Genomic DNA, 19,860 nt, shown 5'->3' with positions numbered 1-19,860 from the left:
GTTAGTGATGGGCAAAGCAGTTCTTTTCAGTGTACTGAATCGCTAGAATCCGTACAGTAAAAAGATCTGAATCGTTCAGTGCTTAACCGGAGCTCCAACTGCACGTAGTCCCACTCACTGAACTGAAACACAGCTGAATGTTCATTTCAGCTCACTAACTAGTGAAATGAGAATGGAGAATTTAGTTGGATAAAGATACCGTTTGCAAGCTAATGACTTGAATCACTCACTTGGGGAGTCCTTGCATGTTTGCTTGTAACTGAATGAGAGCTCAACTGAACTGAGAAATGAACAGATCGTTTCTGGAAGTGATTCAGTTCAGTTTGTTCACCCAAAAAATTTGTTCTTTTGAACGAATCGTTCGCAAATGACACAACACTTGTTAGGCAACCAGTGGGGACTCCAGGAAGTTACTGGTCGATACATAACCCCGCCTAGTTCTCTTGGGGCCTCATACTTCGCATACAGACATAATAGTATCAATCTCTCTGAAAGACAGATAATAGGATAAGTGTATTTCCCAAAGTGTCAAACTGTTCCTTTAAAGGATGATGCATAGTCACTGGCATTGTTTTTGTGCTTAAATTCTGATCTGAATTGGATGAAACGTGCAAGAATGAAGCATGTAATACGGAATTCAACTCCAGAGGTAGACATTAGCTAACCAGTTCAATAAATTCCTAACATTGTGCCAACTGTTTCAATATTGCTAATTGCATCTAAAGAGAGGGATTTCGGTTTGGCACAGACTAGGTGAAGAGCAATGCTAAACACACTTCTCTAAATTATCTTCTCTAATACACCCTGTGCGCTCAATTCCTCTCACTCAGCGAGACAATTTGACATGAAATATACCAACCACATACTCCCATGCCACATATCCCAGCCAATCACAACCCACAGGCAGGAAAAACTAAATAGGAATACCAGCATTACTACAGTTTTCCAAATCTGGGTGGAGGAGAAGAGGAAGAGAGAAGCCAAACTTAACAGAGACGTGAACTCAGAAACCACAAAGTGAGAGAGAGTGTCAAGAGAAAGACGGCAAGACAGCGCGCGGGCCAAGAGCAACACAATATCCAAACAAAAAGATAAAAAAAAAGGCCTCTAACTGGGTCTCAATCATTTATTATGCTCAAGAAAAAAATGTTACAGTTTATACATTAACAACTAATCTCACTTGAGGGTGGAATTTGATTTATTAGTAAAAACCAGTGATAAGATAAAGAGAAAGAGAGGAATAGCAAGCTTTACTGGAGATGATATAATTAGCTAAACAAAAGAAGCCTTCTTCATGACGCTGGGATCTACACATCCCATAAGCCATCACTTAGCTAGTGTTCCCAACATGGGGCAGTTTCATTGACACATCATTAATACCGACATGGTGGTGAAATTGATCAAAATCAAAACAGACGGACAAAAACAAACGACAAAAGGGTAACTTTTCATTTAGATAGTGCCTTATAAATGTATCTATATGTAGTTAACTCAACACAACCGGTTGAGATGTTTGTCATCAGTATGTATGACAACAAAATGCAGAATGTGGATGCTGATCTCACTCTCAAAATGAAGCGTTACCATTAAAAGAACAAACAGTTTGTGCAACAGCCTGTTTCGGTCTCCCAGACGTGTGCATACAGACTGATTACGTTTTTTACAGATACAAGAGGGAAGAGCAGACAGTGGTGGTGGTGACAGGAGAAGAGGGGGAAAATAACACAAGGAATAGACACCAGGGCCAGAGCAGAGTGGTGTGTTGGAGAGACAGCATACAAACACTAACCATCAGACTGGGGTGGGGTTGCTTGTTTTCATATTTGGACTTGATATTTGTAGGGTGGGGATGCAGAGCCGTAAACCATGTTTCCTGCATCCACTCCAAACAGTTGGAGCCACACATAAGGGAGGGGGTTTTGGGGTTGCGTGTGAGGATCAGTAACATCCGCTATCCTCTTTTACCGGTACCCAGGGCCTGGCTGAGTGTAGCCCTGGCCGTAAGGGGGGCGGTTACGGGCGTACGGGTTAGCAGCTCCTGGTGGAGGGGTGACAGTGTTGCCTGGAGGAGGGGTGTATCCTGGGCGGGGTTGGTACCCTGCGCCGGGCTGGGAGGTGGGCGGCAGGGTATAGTTGGCAGGCTGGGAGGCCTGGGAGGTATAGTTTTGGGGAGGGAAGGCTCCTGGTGGATACTGCTGGGCTGCCTGAGTCGGATGGGGCTGCTGCTGGCCACCCTGGAAGCCCGGAGCTGGAGCTGGACCGGGGGCTGGAGCTTGGGAGGAGGGAGGCGCATAGTTTTGAAACTGCTGCTGCGGCTGTGGCTGTGGCGGGCCGGGCTGAGGGGCTCCGGGCTGCTGAGTGGGGTATCCTGCAGAGAGAGAGAGGGAGGGAGTCTCTTTAATTCACTCTACAGAAGAGAGGTAGCCACCTCATTTCTGGCCGTTTTTACTCTTACCAGCGTACTGCATACCGTACTGCTGCTGCTGAGGTGGAGCTCCTGGTTGCTGAGGCGGGTATCCACCTGGAGCCTGGTACTGCTGATACACCTGACCTGAAGAGACAGGGACAAGCGTTATCAGTACACAGATGGAACTAAAAAAATAAGATATCTAATACAAATATGAGCCATTATCCATTACATCTTTAAACTATCTTGTATCCGGTTAAAATACAGATGCAATAGGGTAGGGGTGTCACGATTTCTATTCTATATCAACAATCGATCAAAATGAGCTTTCGATTACGACCTTCAAAGTCAACAATGGTATAGCTGTCAGTGCTGGAAAAAAAAAAGGAAATCAAACCAAATCGTGACCTTAAAATCAAAAGTCAAATCGAATCATGGATTTTCCAATTTGTAAAAGTTGGAGCAGCTTTTTGACTGCTACTCTAGTGCCATTATGACAGGTAACAGATCCTGTAGGGGCTCATCCACAGACCACTTACTGACGTAGTTACAGTTGGTAAGAGTAAAGATTACGTATATGTCTTGAGGAGACAGATGCATTTACACCTTTTAAACATCTGGCTAGAATGAAATCAGATGGCAAATTCATCATGAAAGCTTCTTGGTTGCATTTACACTCAACTGTTTTTGCTATCAGATACCTATCCAAGATGCATGATGTAAGTAAGTGTAAATGAGGTCTCTGTATCTTCATGGAAACACCTGTTCGTCTGGACAGAATAACACACAGCTGCCTCAATAAAAACATCTGCAACCACTTTGTTGCTAAAAGCCCAGTACCCACAGATCTCTCTCTATGGGACATAACAGTAGGAATTGGCTCCAAGCTATAGAGCAGCATGCAAGTGCCCGAGTAGACATAAACACACATACACATGAAGTAAAGGATGCAATAATTCAAAACTGAGGTTGACATATGTATCCGCTATCGAGATGCCATAGACACATAAACATTCATAACTCAGGCAAGGAGTTCTCCTCTGCACCACCAGACACATCTATGTTTGCAGACAGTGACTTCCTGATGCACTTGTATTAACTATGACTTCACCAGTCCACACTGCATTCATGCACATGTGGAGAATGGCCACCATTATCTCTAGCTGGAGTCATCTCAATAATGTGCCTTAAAGGGAAACTTAGGTATTTTTCAACATTCTTGTGTCTAAGTGACTAATGGGGACCATAATTTTTTTAATTGGTCCAGTATTGAGGGATAACGCTGTAACCGGCAGCCGCGAAGCAAGCTGCGAGAGCAATTGAGCAGCGTCACTGTAACGTTACGTTCACTAAAAGTACTTATTTTTGCCACTGACAAGCTCAGATTGCTATTATAAGTGTCAGACAACATTATGGAAAGGACCCTACAGAGAAATAAAACAGTTTCCTTACCTTTAACTTGATCTAGTCTGTTATTGTGTCCAAGTTCTGCTCAAGGAGAAGTCTCATATACTCTGGCTCTAATGAATACGGACGGCCATCAAATTCAAAGACCTCATCCACTGTCGAAATCATCTAAATATTCAGCCATGACATTGAAAATCTTTTAGGGGTGCTTTCATAAGCCATAGTCCGTTTGGTTAGTCCGAATCGTAGTTAAATTGATACTTTTGGTTCGTTATTCATTCAGTCTGGTTCATTTTGATGCTGTCCAAAGTCTCGGTCTGGTTGTTTTGGCCCACACCAGAGCACGATTAATGCGTTCACAACCGTCCAAACGAACCACACCAGAGTTCGATTAAAGCGGACTAAATGTTGGCTTGTGAAAGCGCCCCTAGATAACACTAAGCTACGCTTTCTGTAATCCATCATAACATATTCTGCCCGGCTGGCACTCACGTTTCCACCATGGATGTATTCCACTATTCCACTGCTGTGTTCCGGCTACACGTCACCCCGCGAGATTTCAGAACGAGACTTGTCCTTGAGCGAGACTCTTTCCATAATGTCAGACACTTATAATAACAATCAGAGGCTGTCATTGCAAAAACAAGCACTTTTAGTGGATGTTAATGACTGTGCCAGCTTGCCCCTATAGCACCACGTAGCAGCTGCCATCTACAGCACTCGCCCCAAAATACTGGACAAATTTCAGAAAATTGTTGCAGCTATTAGACAGTTAGACACAAAAACATGCGGAAATAGGGTCCAGGTTGAAAAATACCCAGTTACCCTTTAAAAAGGCCTCTGAATATCCAAGGAAGCCTGGGGCATCGTGTTACACTTATTAGCAACATTTGAATAGCATGATGAGTAATCAGTAATATCTTGCTTGACAGTGATGCCGTTGCACATCTTTTTTATGTTTCAAAACATGGAAACTATTTTCCCTTGTTATTTTGAATTTTCTCATTAAGTTTTCCATTAAATGCCTGAATGTTCAGCAGACAAGCAAAGACTTGGCCAACTCCCTTAAGGCCAAACTTTTACTCCCAAATCTCCTGCCTGGCATATAATTCAGGGTGACGACACATAAAAAGCACAAAGAGAGAAGGCATAATGAGGCTTCACTGGTTTTTCAAGCACTGGTAAAGCTGGTGCTGATTTTCCACTCTTTGGGAGGGCTTAAATATTTCTTGAAAAGTGTGCAAAGCTGAAAAGAGACTCCTATGAAATGATGTACTGTCAGAGAACCTCAACGCACTCAGAAACACTCTTTCACGTCCAATAATTCAAAACATTCAAAGTAGCTCATACAATACACATACAATTGTTGGCCTAAAAGGAAATTGACTTTGGAGCTGAGGCTCAATGACCCAGCACTCAGAAAGCAAGACATATTACTTTGCATTGGTCTGGGAGACACTTGACAACATAATATTTAGCTAGAAACAGTGTACTTCTTTAGTGTCTTTTTAACAGGCATTGAAGTGATGTGGCAACCATCTGTTATCTCACTGACAGCACCTTCGACATGAACACCCTGGTCTTTATTGTGTGAGAAGGCATGTGTGTTGAATTGGCTTCTCCTCCTGTTCTCCCTAGCCTGTAATCCATCATGAGTGTTATGGAGGGGTGATAGGAGGATGCGTGGTTGTTAGAGCCCTTTGGCCTAGGGAGTTCATTTCACTCCAGCGTAGCCAAGAGGTCCGCTATTAGCTCACCGAAGACAGAGCCGCAATGCTTCAGGAGAAAAAATCCCTAGTTGGGAAAAATGATGTTCATTGGAACAAAGAAGCATTTGGCTGCAGCACGGCTGACCTCTAAGCATGCCTCAAGACAGAGTCATGAGAGCAAGGTCCTATTTTTAAATAAACATTTCACACCAAACACACGTCTGCCCATCTGATAAAGAGCCTCATGCAAATGTCTGAGCCGTTGCCACATGCACATGTGTTTACAGTTTCTTTCTGTCTTGCACACATATTGCCAAGGGTCTACCAGCATCTGACAGACAACAGTTTGAAATCTTTACCATCTGCTTATGAATCTTGTTAGCAGCATTCTTATGGTAACAAGTAACCTTAGCTTGCGTTGAAAGTGAGCTTACGGCTAGCTTTAAAAGGCCACACATGCTCAGTTGGCATCCGTTCTCATGTAATACTTTTTATAAATACTCGTGCATCGACTGGCTGTTCTGATTTGCCTTAAGGCTGTCATACTGACAAACAGTCTGCACAGTCAGAGACGGGGGGAATGTGAGTAAAAAGGGCCGAGTGGGAGAGGAGGCTGGGCAGGTTGTTGTTTAAAGCCTTTGTGTGCCAAGTGCCAACCATCTGCAGCCTTGGAAGTAAGAAAAGAGATGAAGAATTAAGTACTGTAAGGAATGAATAAACTGTTTGTTGCCAGGTTAGGCTTAGAGATGTATCTAACAACCTGTGACAAGATCACAAGACGGTATCTAGCAAGAGCTGCCAATGTATATAATAACAATACTCATATCTGTGGGGAAATCATCTTTTTACTTAGAACAGAAAGGTTCCCCTGGAGCTGGTGCAAAGGCTTGCTGAGCTTTAGCAGGGTTAATGCTTGCTCATACAGGGGCTTTAGTTGGAAAGGGGATATTGATGTATGATACAATAACAATTCCACAGAAACATGCCTCCATCATAGCATCCCTGCATCACCACATCTATTAAAGTGTGGAAACCCAGTCAGAACGAAACCTCAAATCAGCAAGAATAAGTTACTCATTAGAAAAGAAGGTCTATTGTTTCTCCTAGTCCTCAAAGGAACAGAAAGAACCATGAGCAGCTTGTTGTTGAGTGGGCTAACCCTGTGACTGAATCATTCTTCATCTGGATCAACTAAACTCTTATTGAGCCCTATGGAGAGAGCCTGCAACAACAACAAGACCAAACCACAAACCGCCACTTAAATGGAAGTAGTCATATCCATGTGTGCTGATCTCCCGTGTTGCAGGTGTGGTCAGGAAGTCAGCAGTGTGACCGCTCTGAGAACAAGTTACAGCTCTCGCAAAGTGCATCTCCCTTGCTCCAGTGGTCTCCTCGTTCGGAAAACAATCCCATCCACTTACAACAATGTGGTCAACAATACGATATGCTTCACCTCTGTGGCTGCACCTGCGTGGGCCTTTCTTCACAACAATAGGAGAAACAAGCCAGAGAATTCCCTCATGTCATGTTTCCCAGTGGTATCGTGCTGAGAAAATTAAGTAAAATAAGTTGTGTTTGTTTTTGCCAAAATAGTGATCATTTGTTCATTTATCTTCATCTAAGCCTTTGGTTTGGGTCCAGCATATCCGTGTTAAAGATCGCACACAGGGGAGAGCTGTGATAAAGGCTCTGCTGAGTAAGATAAACCCTAAATCCATGGATACTCTTGTTTACAGAGTGTCGATTAAGATTCCACAGTATCATTTATCATTCAATGAAACGTCCCGCTTCAACAGCAGAATGGATCCGATTCCCCAAAACAAGGAACAAACATTTGCTCAAAGGTATAATATGATACATTTGTCAGTTGCCGTTTGTTAACACACGGCATTCAAAGTTAGGCCCTTCTCCTTGGCTCAACTAGCGAGCGAAGGAGGGAGAGAGCAGCTATGGTTGAGCGAGCTATAGAGTGAATGAAGAGAGGGAGCGGCATTAGTTAGAACAAAGCAGTGATTCAGAGAAATAAAACATTATTTTCTGATTGTCTCATGGCGGCTATGCAGAGGAGAGACAGAGGGGCAAGGGGAACACTGGAGCTCATGCACATAAAAATACACACTCCGTTCTCATCCGTCAAATATGGCCGCTTTGTTTCTGACAGAGCTAAAGAGGGAAGTGTGCCTCGGTATCAGATGCCGAGGGGTGTGACAAGGCGCAACATTTGACGACCTGAGCAGGCTGCATACCCTGCGCATTGTTATTGGCTGGGGGTTACACCCCCACGTGGGGCCCATGCGCTCTTTCCTGAAGCCCAGAAACGTCCCAAACACAGCAAAATAAAAAGAGAAGAGAAAATACAGGCAGAGGGAAGGGTCTCTGTAGATACAGAGTATCTAGTGGGTCAGAAGTGATGATTGAGAGGGATAATTTTTTTATGAGTCTATATATTGTATTTTAGAAAACTCCTGCATATTATACCTTTAAAGTACATGCAGTAAACGGTAAATCTGTGAACTGCAAACTTCAGTAAATGTAAACTGGTTGAAAAAGATACTATATATTTGCACCTGATCTATTATCATCCTCAATTTGTTCCTTTAATTGAAATATTTGTTTTCATTTTCTCGGTTTCTCTGAGTTTGCCATTCTCGTATCAAAATAACATTCTTCCACTCCATGAACATTTCACCTAGCTGGCAGGATGAACATGATACCGTCTGTGATCCACTGAGAAATAAAAAGAAGGTAAGTGGAATTTAATCCACACAGCTAACTAAACAACGGTAGTGCAGCAGGGTCTGGTGCATTCTTTGATCTTAGTCTGTCACAGAAATACTAAATTACACTTGAATCATGTGTAATAGTTTTCAGAGTGGATACAGTCAAGCGAGGCATGAAATTACATCTCACACAGACTAGAACTAGACTGTCTGCGGCAGTGGCTGCACATGTTTTTGGAGTAAATCCTTTAGTCACAGTTATGAAGAAAAGGAAAGGGCGTTCTGCATAACCGGCCTGTGTGAATGTATTGTACGTGCATGACCACAGTCGAGACAGGACTGAACTCACAACATAATAAAAAATAATAAAAACAGCAGTTTGGAGTGTTTATGATTTAATATGTTTTATGTTGTCATAAATGTCGAGTTATTTTCAAGCTTTTTACTGCAGTACCATTTCTTCTAGGGATTGACTCTTTTGTTTTACTTTGTGTATTTTTCTATTGCTTCTTTATATTTTTTTGCCCCTCTGATCAATGGATTTCCTTCTTGGGATAATTAGATTTGATTTATTCTACACCAATCTGCACATTAAAACATATTATTAGCCAGACCAACTTGTGAATTATGGCAAAAACACTTGAGAGGGGAGAAACATATTTGTCTGGGTGGTGGAGTGTTACGTCTAATATTGTCTGTATTGTATAGTATTCACTGCAAGAACCAATACTAACACATTCAAACTTGCTCAACAGGGGTTGACATTTTTAAGAGGCTTCATTGGTGGTAATGTTGGAAAAACATCCCATAAAACAGCACCACTGTAAAAGAAAATTGCTTAACCACCCATACAGCTGACCACCTCCCTGTGGCCATTAGGACATTATCCCATAATGTATTACACAAACCTGCCTCAGAGTATGTGTCTGTTTGTGTGTTCACCAGTTATGCTGTATTAAATATGGTACGTGTGCATTTGGGATTTCTTGACGGATACAGTAGCTGTGTGTGCATGTGTCTTACCATCCATGCCAGCTTGGGGTCCCTGCTGTACTCCAGCGTAGGGAGCCTGTGGTTGGGGGGGCGCCACTGGCTGAGGGGCTGCAGACGTTGAGGAGGCAATGCTGTCAGGGGTTCCTGAGCGCTCCTCTGGTGCAACCGCTGGAGGAGCTATTTAGATGGCACAGAAGAGATATGAACTATTTACATGACAGCTATACACTGAAACAAAACAAATAATAACAAGTAGAAAATTATATTTTTTTTGCAGTTGGATAGGGTGAAATACCTGGGGCTTGGTCCTCGCTCAGGCCAAACGCGGAGATGACATTCTTGCTGACCTCATCCTGGTTTTTTAATGGGTCGAAGGCTGACATGCTGGCTGCGCTGACTGGAATGGCCTGTCTCACTGTGGGGTCTGCTGCCATCATTTTGCCTTCACGTCCATCCACTGATTCTAGAAACAAGACACATTTAAGAACCAGCAGAGACAAAGACAAAATGTGGCAATAATGCAATGCATGTATGCAACACTTTGTACTAGTTTGAGCTGACTATATTATATATATATATAAAGAAAAGATTTATCATTACACCTTTAACACAAACATGTGGTCAGAGAGGTTTGATGGTTGGACGTATGATGAGTGTTTTTGAGGGTTTTAAAAATGAACTCTGCCAATGCCTCATAAAAGATCCTGATTATACTCCTGCATTTGACATAGGAAACAAATCCACCTGTTTGTCTCAGCATGGTGCCGGATTGCAAACTACAGATTGCCCCTGTTAATTTCAAGCCTTGATTCCAGCCAAATCACATATGAATATGTACTTTTTTAGGAGAGGGCTGAATTAAAAAGTTTCAGCTCATGGAGAATGACAAACAGCAGCACAGAGTCAGCTTTAATACAGCAGCCAACTACCATACTGTGATATGAACGCACATATTCCTAACATAAACGTCACAATTATGATGACACGGGAAGGGTGACCTACTGCTTGAGATGTGTGTATGACCACAATCAAACCGGACTGAACCATATGTATGCAGTTTATAATCAAAGCTACAAATGTAGTGTAAAAGGCCAGACAAATCTTCAAATGAAAACAAGTTATTCCAACGACTGACCCTCGTAAACTGTCTCACTCTGGTACCAGTATCCCTCTGGGATCTTACGATTTTGGCAGTGAGCATGTGGAATATGAACAAGTGTTATTTGTTAAGGAGACCATATGATCCCCATCAGTGGGATTTAGAGACCTAACAGACAGTTTACTGATCTAAAAATCAAAACCCAAAGAGAAATCAAACCACCTGGATTGTGTGTGTGTAAACATATGGCATTACCAACTAGGGCCGAATGTTTCTTGTGGATCCGACAAGTTTACCTTGTCTTTAATACATATACACATGTTAGAGTTGTTAAATGATTTCCAACTTCAAATCTTAGTTTCATGCAGAAGTATGTGTCTGTGTTTTTCATTAATAGGCTCAAATTATGAGTCCTCATGTTACAACAATTGAAAGAGCAGTTGTGCACAAACGCACAGTAGGAAAAACTGCAAATGACTACATTTTTGAGGCAGATACTAGATATATATATATATATATGGATAGATATTTGACAGGGTAAAAAATCAGACAACAATATATTGGCATAACATAAAAAAAACAATCTTGATAAGGATCCCTTGGATTTGTTTACAAATCTAAGGGAGGTCTATTTTAAAGTAGGTCATTTTAAAGTTGGAAATTCAACTTGTCAGTGCTCTCTGGTGGACAAACTATGGAATTGTGACACTGTTTCTAAATGACCTCAAATGTAGTTTGGCATTTCTGTACTGCAATTTCTTGTCACATATCAGCCAACATATACACTGATATATATAAGCTAATATTGCCTAATTCTTCAGTCTACAACATGTGTGTGTGTGTGTGTGTGTGTGTGTGCATGTGGGTCTGTGTGCAAGTGTGTGGGGGACGCTTACCGCTTTCATGTGCTGTAGCAGCCAGACCAGGCTCTGTGGGGGGCTCCAGGCTATCCAGGAGGTTGTTGACTTTATTCCTGAGCTCAATGAGCTCCCTGCGCAGGTATTTCACCTGACTGGACTCCAAAGGCCGCGGCTGACCATTGACTGCAGATAGAGAGAGGGAACAAGTGAACAAAGTAAGCAAACATTTGTTATTTGTTTGGGGAATGAGGTTAAAGAAGTCAAACATTTCGCCATCTCTGCACAGTCGACTCTATTTTTGTATAAGACCTCAAGGAGGGTGATTGAAAGAACTTCACTCCTGATCACTTTTACATAAGACAACAATCCCCTAGTTTGTACATTACTGAATCTGGAACTCGTTCATCACAATCATTTCCCACTTGGGGTGATGTTGTCTTGAACTGCTCGTTGACATAGATCCTGGTCTAGATCTGAGTTACAGCCATGAGCTCCTCGTAATATCTGGGTCAGACTGTACAGAAGTGTGTCAACAGCCCAGCTGATGGTAAACCAAACCAAAAGGGGCAGGAAAACAGGTGTTTGTTGAGGACTAACAGCATACAGATGACATATACTGCTACCAAAGAGCTGCATGTGAACTTTACACTGAGGTTGTTGGTTATATAAACAGACTGTGTTGTTCTCTCTGTTAGAATGAAAATGTTTCACTGGTAAATTATGATTTGGCATCATTGGGCAAAAATTCCATAATAACCTTTCAGCATATTGTAATTCAAGTGTTGGGCGGTGCTTGGTATTTCATCAACTGATCTCAACATGGCGGCCGGGTCACAAACTTTCTCATTTTACAGCTAAACAGTACACTACAAAATGTTTCTGAAAACATTTGAGGCAAGAAATAGGCATTACAGTAACAGAATATTGATTCATATTTGATCAGCGCTGCCTAGTTTGACGGTTTGATCGGAGTTCGCGAGTGATTGACAGCTGCTCTGACACTGGAGGACACAGAGGCACATGATTTTTTGAGGATTAGCTGTCTCATGCACTACTGTCAGGATATAGTGACCGTTTTATAAAAATAACTTTTTTTTAAATCATATTTGCTCCAATTCTACCCACTGCAGCTTTAAGTAGATAGTCATGTATAGTAGGGTCATCAGCACAAACAGTATTATACAGTAAAATCTACTAATGTAAAATAAACACAGTGGATACTCACAATTCTGCAATTCAATGGTCTGGAAAAGCTGTTAATTTTACATTAAGTATGTGTACATTATGAATGATGACCTGTCCTAATGCTGTTGGCTCCACACTCTGAATACCTGGGATTACCGAGATCATATACTGTATCACATGGTTGAATCCACAAAGCCATTCACAATAGCAGCCAGGCTGATGGAGGGACTGAGAGTTTCATTATCAACAGCTAACAATGGAGCTGAGGAATGCCAAGCAAAAGGGTTGCTGTTTTTTTCGTGCCTTCTTAATAAAATAAAATAAAAACTATCAAACAAATAGGTGCAATATTACATGGTCAATCTGCAGGAAACACAGGACAAAAGTCTTCACAATCTTTGACCCTATGTGACCTCTTCTTTCAACCCTTATTTTCACAACCCTGAAGAAGGCCACAAGCTGGAACACGGTCTCAAAATAAAGTTGTTCTTTATACTACAAGTGTTGCTGGAGTTTTGACGACTTCGACCCTTATTTTTCACTACAAATTGACAGTGGAGGGAAATTTCCATCGCAACAGAATGAACGCGAGGATGGAGATCGCCGGACATTCCTTTCTCACACAAGTTTCTCTGTTTGAGAGTAGATAATGCCGAACAGAGATGCCCAGGGTCATGAGGCACTGTGCTGAAACTCGAGTTGACACGAAATTCCAGCTAAAAGCGCTTGTTTTGAATCTCGACACATGTCCGGAGAATATCTGTTTCATGTGAAGGCACGACATGTAATGACGAGCCAGTATTCGGACTTGATTCGGAGGAAGCGAGAAAAAGAAAGACCTAAAAGCTCCCTGGCTATTAATAGTGGCATCAGGAGAACAGACCAACTTGGAGCAGAGCGCAGGAAACAACATCATGTTGTCATTACTGGTTTGAGCCATTTTGAGTTTCAAATTTAGATTATTAAATTTGTAAGATGCACATCCATTGTGTGCTATGGTTTGGGGGTTTTTTCACAGCTGATAGTAATATTCTGTAGATTCAATATCTTAAAAATTTACTTATATTTAAGCATATATTCCCATACTGGTAAACTTTTATTATTTCCTGACAGGAAGGAACACAACTTAGACTATCCAACAGCCAAATACTGGGACATCGTCTTGCCTTTAAATGAATACCATTTACAAGAAATAGAATAATTCATGAATGTTAACAAAAACACATGTAATGTAGAAATGGTCTGCCAGGAGACATAATCAGTAAAAAACATCAAGTTGTGTTTTGACATTTACAGATTCAAATCATGTGGGGTATATGGCTTATATGGGCATGTATTGAAAAGATTTGATTGAAAGAAAACTGTCCCAGATGGCATGTCTGATCATTACAATTCAATGTCAGCTGGGATCAGCTCCAGCCCCCTGCGACCCTTCAAAGGATAAGCGGGTATAGCTGATGGATGGATGGATGAAAAAGTAGAATTATATACTTTCCCATTAACTTAGTGTGTGCCTTCTTTGCTTTTTAATGCCCACAAATTCTGTAATCTACAAAAACGTAATCCATTATATAAAGGGCATGTACATTTTCATATACATGTTCTTGTATGCCATGTAGTTACTAGGCTCGCCTTATTTTTTTTAAGTATTCCTATTAAAGCAATTATCAAAATCATACTCTTGGTCATGTATTGATTGATTAATACTTAATTAACTGCAAATACACTATGTCATTTTGGTAAAAACAACATGAATATTGAACACATCTTTATGCAACGTGTCGTTACTACAAAAACAGGCCTCAATCTGACATGTTGGGGTGAGGCTCACTGGTTGCTTGTGAAATGTTATTAATTCTTCTATGGCATACTGAATGACTGTGGATGTAGCTGGGCTGGTGCATATTTAAGATTAAGATAAGGAACTAGTATAACTGGCACAGAAGGCTTTTGTGAAAACATCCATCTACTGCCTGTCACTTTGTTTGTTTGCTGGACCAGCGCTAAGAGACACACAGAAATTCCTCCCCAAATTAGTCATAAGGGAGTGTGGACAACTTTCATTCACACAGAGAAGAGCTGAGGTTTGTTGTGTGAAACATTAACTGGACTGCCCTCCAGTGACTGGTTGCTGTAACAGCTGATGTGAAACAACTTGGTCTACAGTTTATCATGATGAAGCTATCACATGATTTAAGAAATCTACAGGTTTGAAGTTTGAAGATTCCTCGAGGCAAAATTTATGAAGGGGCAACAGAGAGGAAATGTATTCAATATCTTACCAAACAAAGTCAGTTTGAGTATTCTACTGCACTGGATGGCGAAGGAGAGGTCAGAGCTGTCAAAGATGGTGATGAGGTCATCATCTAGACAAAGGTAAAAGAGAGACCAAATGATTCACTGTAATAGAGATTATCTATACCAATAAATGGATATATGTTAGGATACAAAAAAAACATTGAAATTGCATGTTCAAGTTATTAGTATCAGTATCACCAACTTTATACTAGTTTATAATAAATTAGCTGGCCTGAGATATGAAACTTATTGTCAACATTCACACTTTTACCCTTGAGATCAATTTAGACAAGTGGCCCATGTCCTGACTCACCTTCATCCTTGTATTTGATGGTAACCTCGTCATTACTCTGCAGCTTTCCCCTGAAGACACGCTGCATCATCAGCACTAGCTCATCATAAGTAATGTCTTCATTATGGATTGGGATGCGTCTGATGTCGTCGCCCAACTGGGCTTTGATGATCAGCTTCCCGCTCAGGTCCAGCTGGCCGTTCATGGTGCCGTCCGACCTCTTCTGCTCCCACCACTTAACAGGGTCAGAGGAGAGGTAGTTTTAAAAACAACCAACTAAACAAGAAACCTGTTGTTCTGGCTTTCCTTCTCTCTTTTTCAATGCTAATTAGGGCCTATTTGAGTATAACAAATTAGCAACAGCTGAACAGGACTACATTTGATCATATGTTGATTTTTAAAGAAGGAAAGTTGTAAAATTGTCAAGGAGGTCACAAATAACTTCCGGCATTAACAGCAAAATCATGACAATCACTCCATTCAGTATTGAGAGTTCTCAATTATTTACTTAATTATATACACAATCATCTTTGGGAATAAAATATAATGTCTTCAGGCAATAAATAAAATCACATAAAAATATATTTATCATTATAGTCAAATTGAGGCCTTAGATAACACACTGTGTCTCTATAAGTAGGTTACCAGGTCAGGGGAAGTTTGATTGCATTATTTATGATTAAAATTAGGTTGTTACATTAACAAGGACAATGGGATTACGTTAGGATTAGCAGCTCCTCTGTATTGTAACTAAGCCTTATTGTCTTCCTTAAAGGCCCTTTGACAATTACAAATCAAGAGAGAGAAGCTTCTTTATATTCAGAATTTGATTAATTAGTCTCCCTTGATCTTTCACAATGAGGCTATCTCCCTGCATGGCACTGATGTGTTTTCTGAAGTCTGTTTATATGCATTATAATCTAATCCAATCAAGACTATGCCTATGCAGTAACAGTATGACACAGTTTCACTTGAACTGCAGAGTCTAAGGGCCAAACATCACCCTGTGAGGTGGCAAAGACATCTCTATGATACTACAGACATTGACCCAAAATATCAACCAGATTGATAAGGTAATCAAAGCTTTCAACTGTGTTTAGTGGATCTTTTAGAAAAATATATTAGACAAGTGAAACTCACATATTTTGTTTGGTGTGCAATTCTAGATCTGCTGTGTAACTGCAACTTCCATACATTAAGTTAAATTAGCTTCAACAGATTGTGATAAATTAACATCGTTGTGTAGTCACCTGTTGGATTAACTATGACTGATACCTGCTGGCTGGACAACAAAACAAATTTAATTCCAGAAATGCTCCGGCTTTGACTGACTGTCCTAGCAGCCAGATGAATAATTGGCTGGATGCTAGGGATTGTGTGGTAGCTAACGTTTAGCATACAGTCATGTCAAAAGGGGATAACAACAAAGACTATGCCTATGCAGTAACAGCATGACACAGTTTCACTTGAACTGCAGAGTCTAAGGGTCAAACATCACCCTGTGAGGTGGCAAAGACAACTCTAAGATACTACAGACATTGACCCAAAATATCAACCAGGTTGATAAGGTAATCAAAGCTTTCAACTGTGTTTAGTGGATCTTTTGTAAAAAATATAATGTTGTCCACATCAGATCTGCTCCCTCTAGAGAGTCTTTCAAAGCACAGCTCAAGACCCACCTCTTTTCTTTGGCTTTTGAATGTACTTGAATTGTGATTACTAATTGGCCTTTTATAATGCTCATTATAACAGTCTTTTACTCACAGATTTAATCTTGGTCTCTGTCTGTGGATGTGTGAGATTTTGTTGTCTGCTCTGTTGACCTGTTTTTATTCTGCCTATGTCTGTAAAGCACTTTGGTCAGCTCATGTTGTTTTAAATGTGCTATAGAAATAAATTTGACTTCACTTCACTTCACTTGACTTGTTTGACTTCAACAGATTGTCGTGTGTAGTCAGCTGTTGGATTAACTATGACTGATACCTGCTGGCTGGACAACAAACAAACAAACTGTGAATTTAATTCCAGAAATGCTCTGACTGACTGTCCTAGCAGCCAGATGAATAATTGACTAGATGCTATGGATTGTGTGGTAGCTAACGTTTAGCATACAGTAATGTTAAATGGGGATAACACTATGCCTATGCAGTAACAGCATGACACAGTTTCACTTGAACTGCAGAGTCTAAGGGTCAAACATCACCCTGTGAGGTGGCAAAGACAACTCTAAGATACTACAGACATTGACCCAAAATATCATATCAACCAGGTTGATAAGGTAATCAAAGCTTTCAACTGTGTTTAGTGGATCTTTTAGATAAATATAATGTTGAAACTCACATATTTTGTTTGGTGTGCAATCCTAAATCTGCTGTGTAACTGCAACTTCCATACATTAAGTTAAATTAGCTTCAACAGATTGTGATAAATGAATGTAGTCAGCTGTTGGATGACTGATGCTGGCTGGACAACAAACAAACTGAATTTAATTCCAGAAATGCTCAGGCTTTGACAGACTGTCCTAGCAGCCAGATGAATAATTGGCTGGATGCTAGGGATTGTGTGGTAGCTAACGTTTAGCACACAGTAATATCAAATGGGGGATAACAACAAACTCATTTCTACCGAGATCGACTACACAAAGTGTTACTGAAACGTTTGGTACAACATTAAACATGTAACATGTCACTGAGGGCTTAGCTGAGGCTGATTGTAAGAGACGCTCATTCGCAGAGTCATCTGTCAGTGGCCCATAAACAGCTAGCTAGGGACTGCTAACGTTAGCTAGGCCCTGTCATCACTGCTGACAATGTAAACTATGAATGCGAAGATAGAAAAGCAATGATATAGTTAATCTCACATTATATAATCCCATGATTTGGGAGTCAAATAGCTTGCTTCAATTTCACTTTATAGCAATCTGTAGCTAACATTAGCTGCGAGCTAGCATGCTTATCACTTAGCTTGCACACCACCCAAACAACAAGAGAGAGGATGTGAGCTGCTGTGTGGTTAAACTAAGTCATTATACACCTGGACAACGAGCAGAAGAGTGTATTGTTACCTGATTCAGACGACTTGACCCCGCTGTGTTTCACAGGCTTCCCCCAAACCGTGAAAATGAACTGTGTTAGCTTAGCCTAGCTAGAGCCGGTGGTGAGCATCAGGAAGTGTCTGCTCAGACTGTCAACGTCAACCAGGACGTGGCATTCATTCTGCGCATGCGCAGACCAGCTGGGACAAAGTGCGTTGTGACTGCTAACTCACCTTAATTGTTCAGTTCAGTTCAGTTCAGACAACTTTATTCCCAGTCCATACATCCATACATACAACAGACAACCAATAATTAGTTAAGTCAAAGGAAAACATATTAAAGGCATGGGGCAGTTGGAGGGACAAGTTACAATAAGAACCATATAAATACATAGGATTACAGCAAGAAAAGACAAAAAATAAGAAACAATATATGAGAACAACATATGTTAAAATTCCTCTAAATAACAGTCATTTAAAATGGGTATGGTCTGTGTTCAGCAGCTTAAAGGGACTATTTGTAACTTTCAGAAATGCTTGTTAACAACGACACCTGTGGCCTTTAAGTCAGCGAAAGTCAGCGTCGGGCTCGCGCTTATGCTCGACCTAAATACACATGAACGAGCATCGCTCAACACAGTGAGGCGACACACGTCAACTAAAACCACAATATCACTCTATATTTCACCTGCTTGGCAGTAATGTTAGCTGACCAGACGAAGGTCTCTCCATGAATCACTGCTGATCCTAGTGTTGGCTTTTCCTGCTTCAGCCCCGCTGCCTCAGCCTCTGGGGCTGAAGCAGCGGGGCTCCGCAGCGAATAACGTTATCGCCTCCCGACCGCAGCCGGATGGAGCAGGGAGACACCAGCACCCGGTCGGAGACGATAACGTTTCTCGCTACTGAGCCCCGTCACTTCACAAGACACGGAAAACCTCTGCTGGTCTGGAGGAGCTGCAGCATTTATTTCTGCACAAACGTCCACTGTACATTCACTAGATATTCTCAGAGCTAAACTAACTCTTCTGCAGTGAGTAGTGAGCGCGCATGGACGTAAGGTGGAGCGAGACAGCGAGAACGCGCGCGGTGTGTGAGAGAAGAAAAGCAGGCTGAGGAGCGGTCTGAACAGCGTAGCCACACGCGAGCGCGCATATGCGAACGCGCATGGGATCCCGACCCGGTAGATTTATACCTGTAAAAAGTTACAAACAGTCCCTTTAAAATGGGTATGGTCTATGTTCAGCAGCTTCACAGCAGAAGGGATAAAGGACTTGGAGTAACGATTTGTTCTCCTTAAGGGCACATTATAACGTTGGCCTGAAGGCATCAGAGAGAATTCAGCCGAGAGAATGTGATCTGGTTGGCTGATCATTTTTTTTGCTTTCTCAGCCACCTGTTTCTCCCAAATTGTGCCCAAGTCCTTCTGCTGAACTCCACTAATCTTGGAGCACACTTTGACTATACTATTTAGACTGTTCTTGTCCTTCACAGACAGCCCATGATATAACTACCTTCCTGTGACGTTCTGCAGCTGTCTGTGTTCATTATAAAAAGTAAAGGTGACAGGACACAACACTGGGGTGAGGCTGTACTTGAAAGCATGATGCTGGATGATCAAACGTCAAATGTAACAATTTTGAAGACCGTTAATTGTGTTTTTATTTGGTTTACAATGCATATTACATTCATGTACACAGGAGTAATGAGCTGGCTTTCTGATGCTGAATGAGAATATCTGTAGAGGTCAATTTTCGATAAGATTTAGGGGAACCAAATTATGGAGTAGCTTTTCACATCTATCAATAAACTGTTCATCTGTAAAATGTTTCAAAAGTTGCTTAAAGGGTCATTTAATTG

General features: G+C 41.3%; 1 protein-coding gene across 2 annotated transcripts; it reads right to left on the bottom strand.

The window, feature by feature from the left end:
- Nucleotides 1–1,111: 1,111 nt before the first annotated feature.
- On the bottom strand, nt 1,112–18,205 carry tfg (trafficking from ER to golgi regulator). Of its 2 annotated transcripts, none has more exons than XM_037789361.1 (8): nt 18,035–18,205; nt 14,992–15,205; nt 14,663–14,746; nt 11,232–11,378; nt 9,532–9,693; nt 9,267–9,413; nt 2,456–2,551; nt 1,112–2,368 (listed from the first exon to the last, which is right to left on the bottom strand). In XM_037789361.1, exons 2-8 carry the CDS (start codon nt 15,173–15,175, stop codon nt 1,962–1,964), a joined length of 1,227 nt encoding a protein of 408 aa, XP_037645289.1. In that variant the 5' UTR covers nt 15,176–15,205; nt 18,035–18,205; the 3' UTR covers nt 1,112–1,961. The 2 variants fall into 2 exon arrangements, with proteins under 2 accessions (XP_037645289.1, XP_037645288.1); XM_037789360.1 differs by having other exon boundaries at nt 9,532–9,699; nt 18,035–18,203.
- Between the last annotated feature and the right edge of the window lie 1,655 nt (nt 18,206–19,860).

Source organism: Sebastes umbrosus, chromosome 13, assembly GCF_015220745.1.
Source record: "Sebastes umbrosus isolate fSebUmb1 chromosome 13, fSebUmb1.pri, whole genome shotgun sequence".
NCBI classification, from domain to species: Eukaryota; Metazoa; Chordata; class Actinopteri; order Perciformes; family Sebastidae; genus Sebastes; species Sebastes umbrosus.
This window is presented reverse-complemented; position numbering and strand designations above follow the sequence as displayed.

What these genes read in the sequence shown, in the direction of transcription:
- tfg (XM_037789360.1), bottom strand. Translation starts at nt 15,175, where the DNA reads ATGAACGGCCAGCTGGACCTGAGCGGGAAGCTGATCATCAAAGCCCAG. An exon ending in ACTCAAACTGACTTTGTTTG is followed by an intron (nt 11,379 to 14,662) that starts GTAAGATATTGA and finishes CTCTATCTGCAG; the next exon opens with TCAATGGTCAGCCGCGGCCT. An exon ending in GAGCGAGGACCAAGCCCCAG is followed by an intron (nt 9,414 to 9,531) that starts GTATTTCACCCT and finishes CCATCTAAATAG; the next exon opens with CTCCTCCAGCGGTTGCACCA.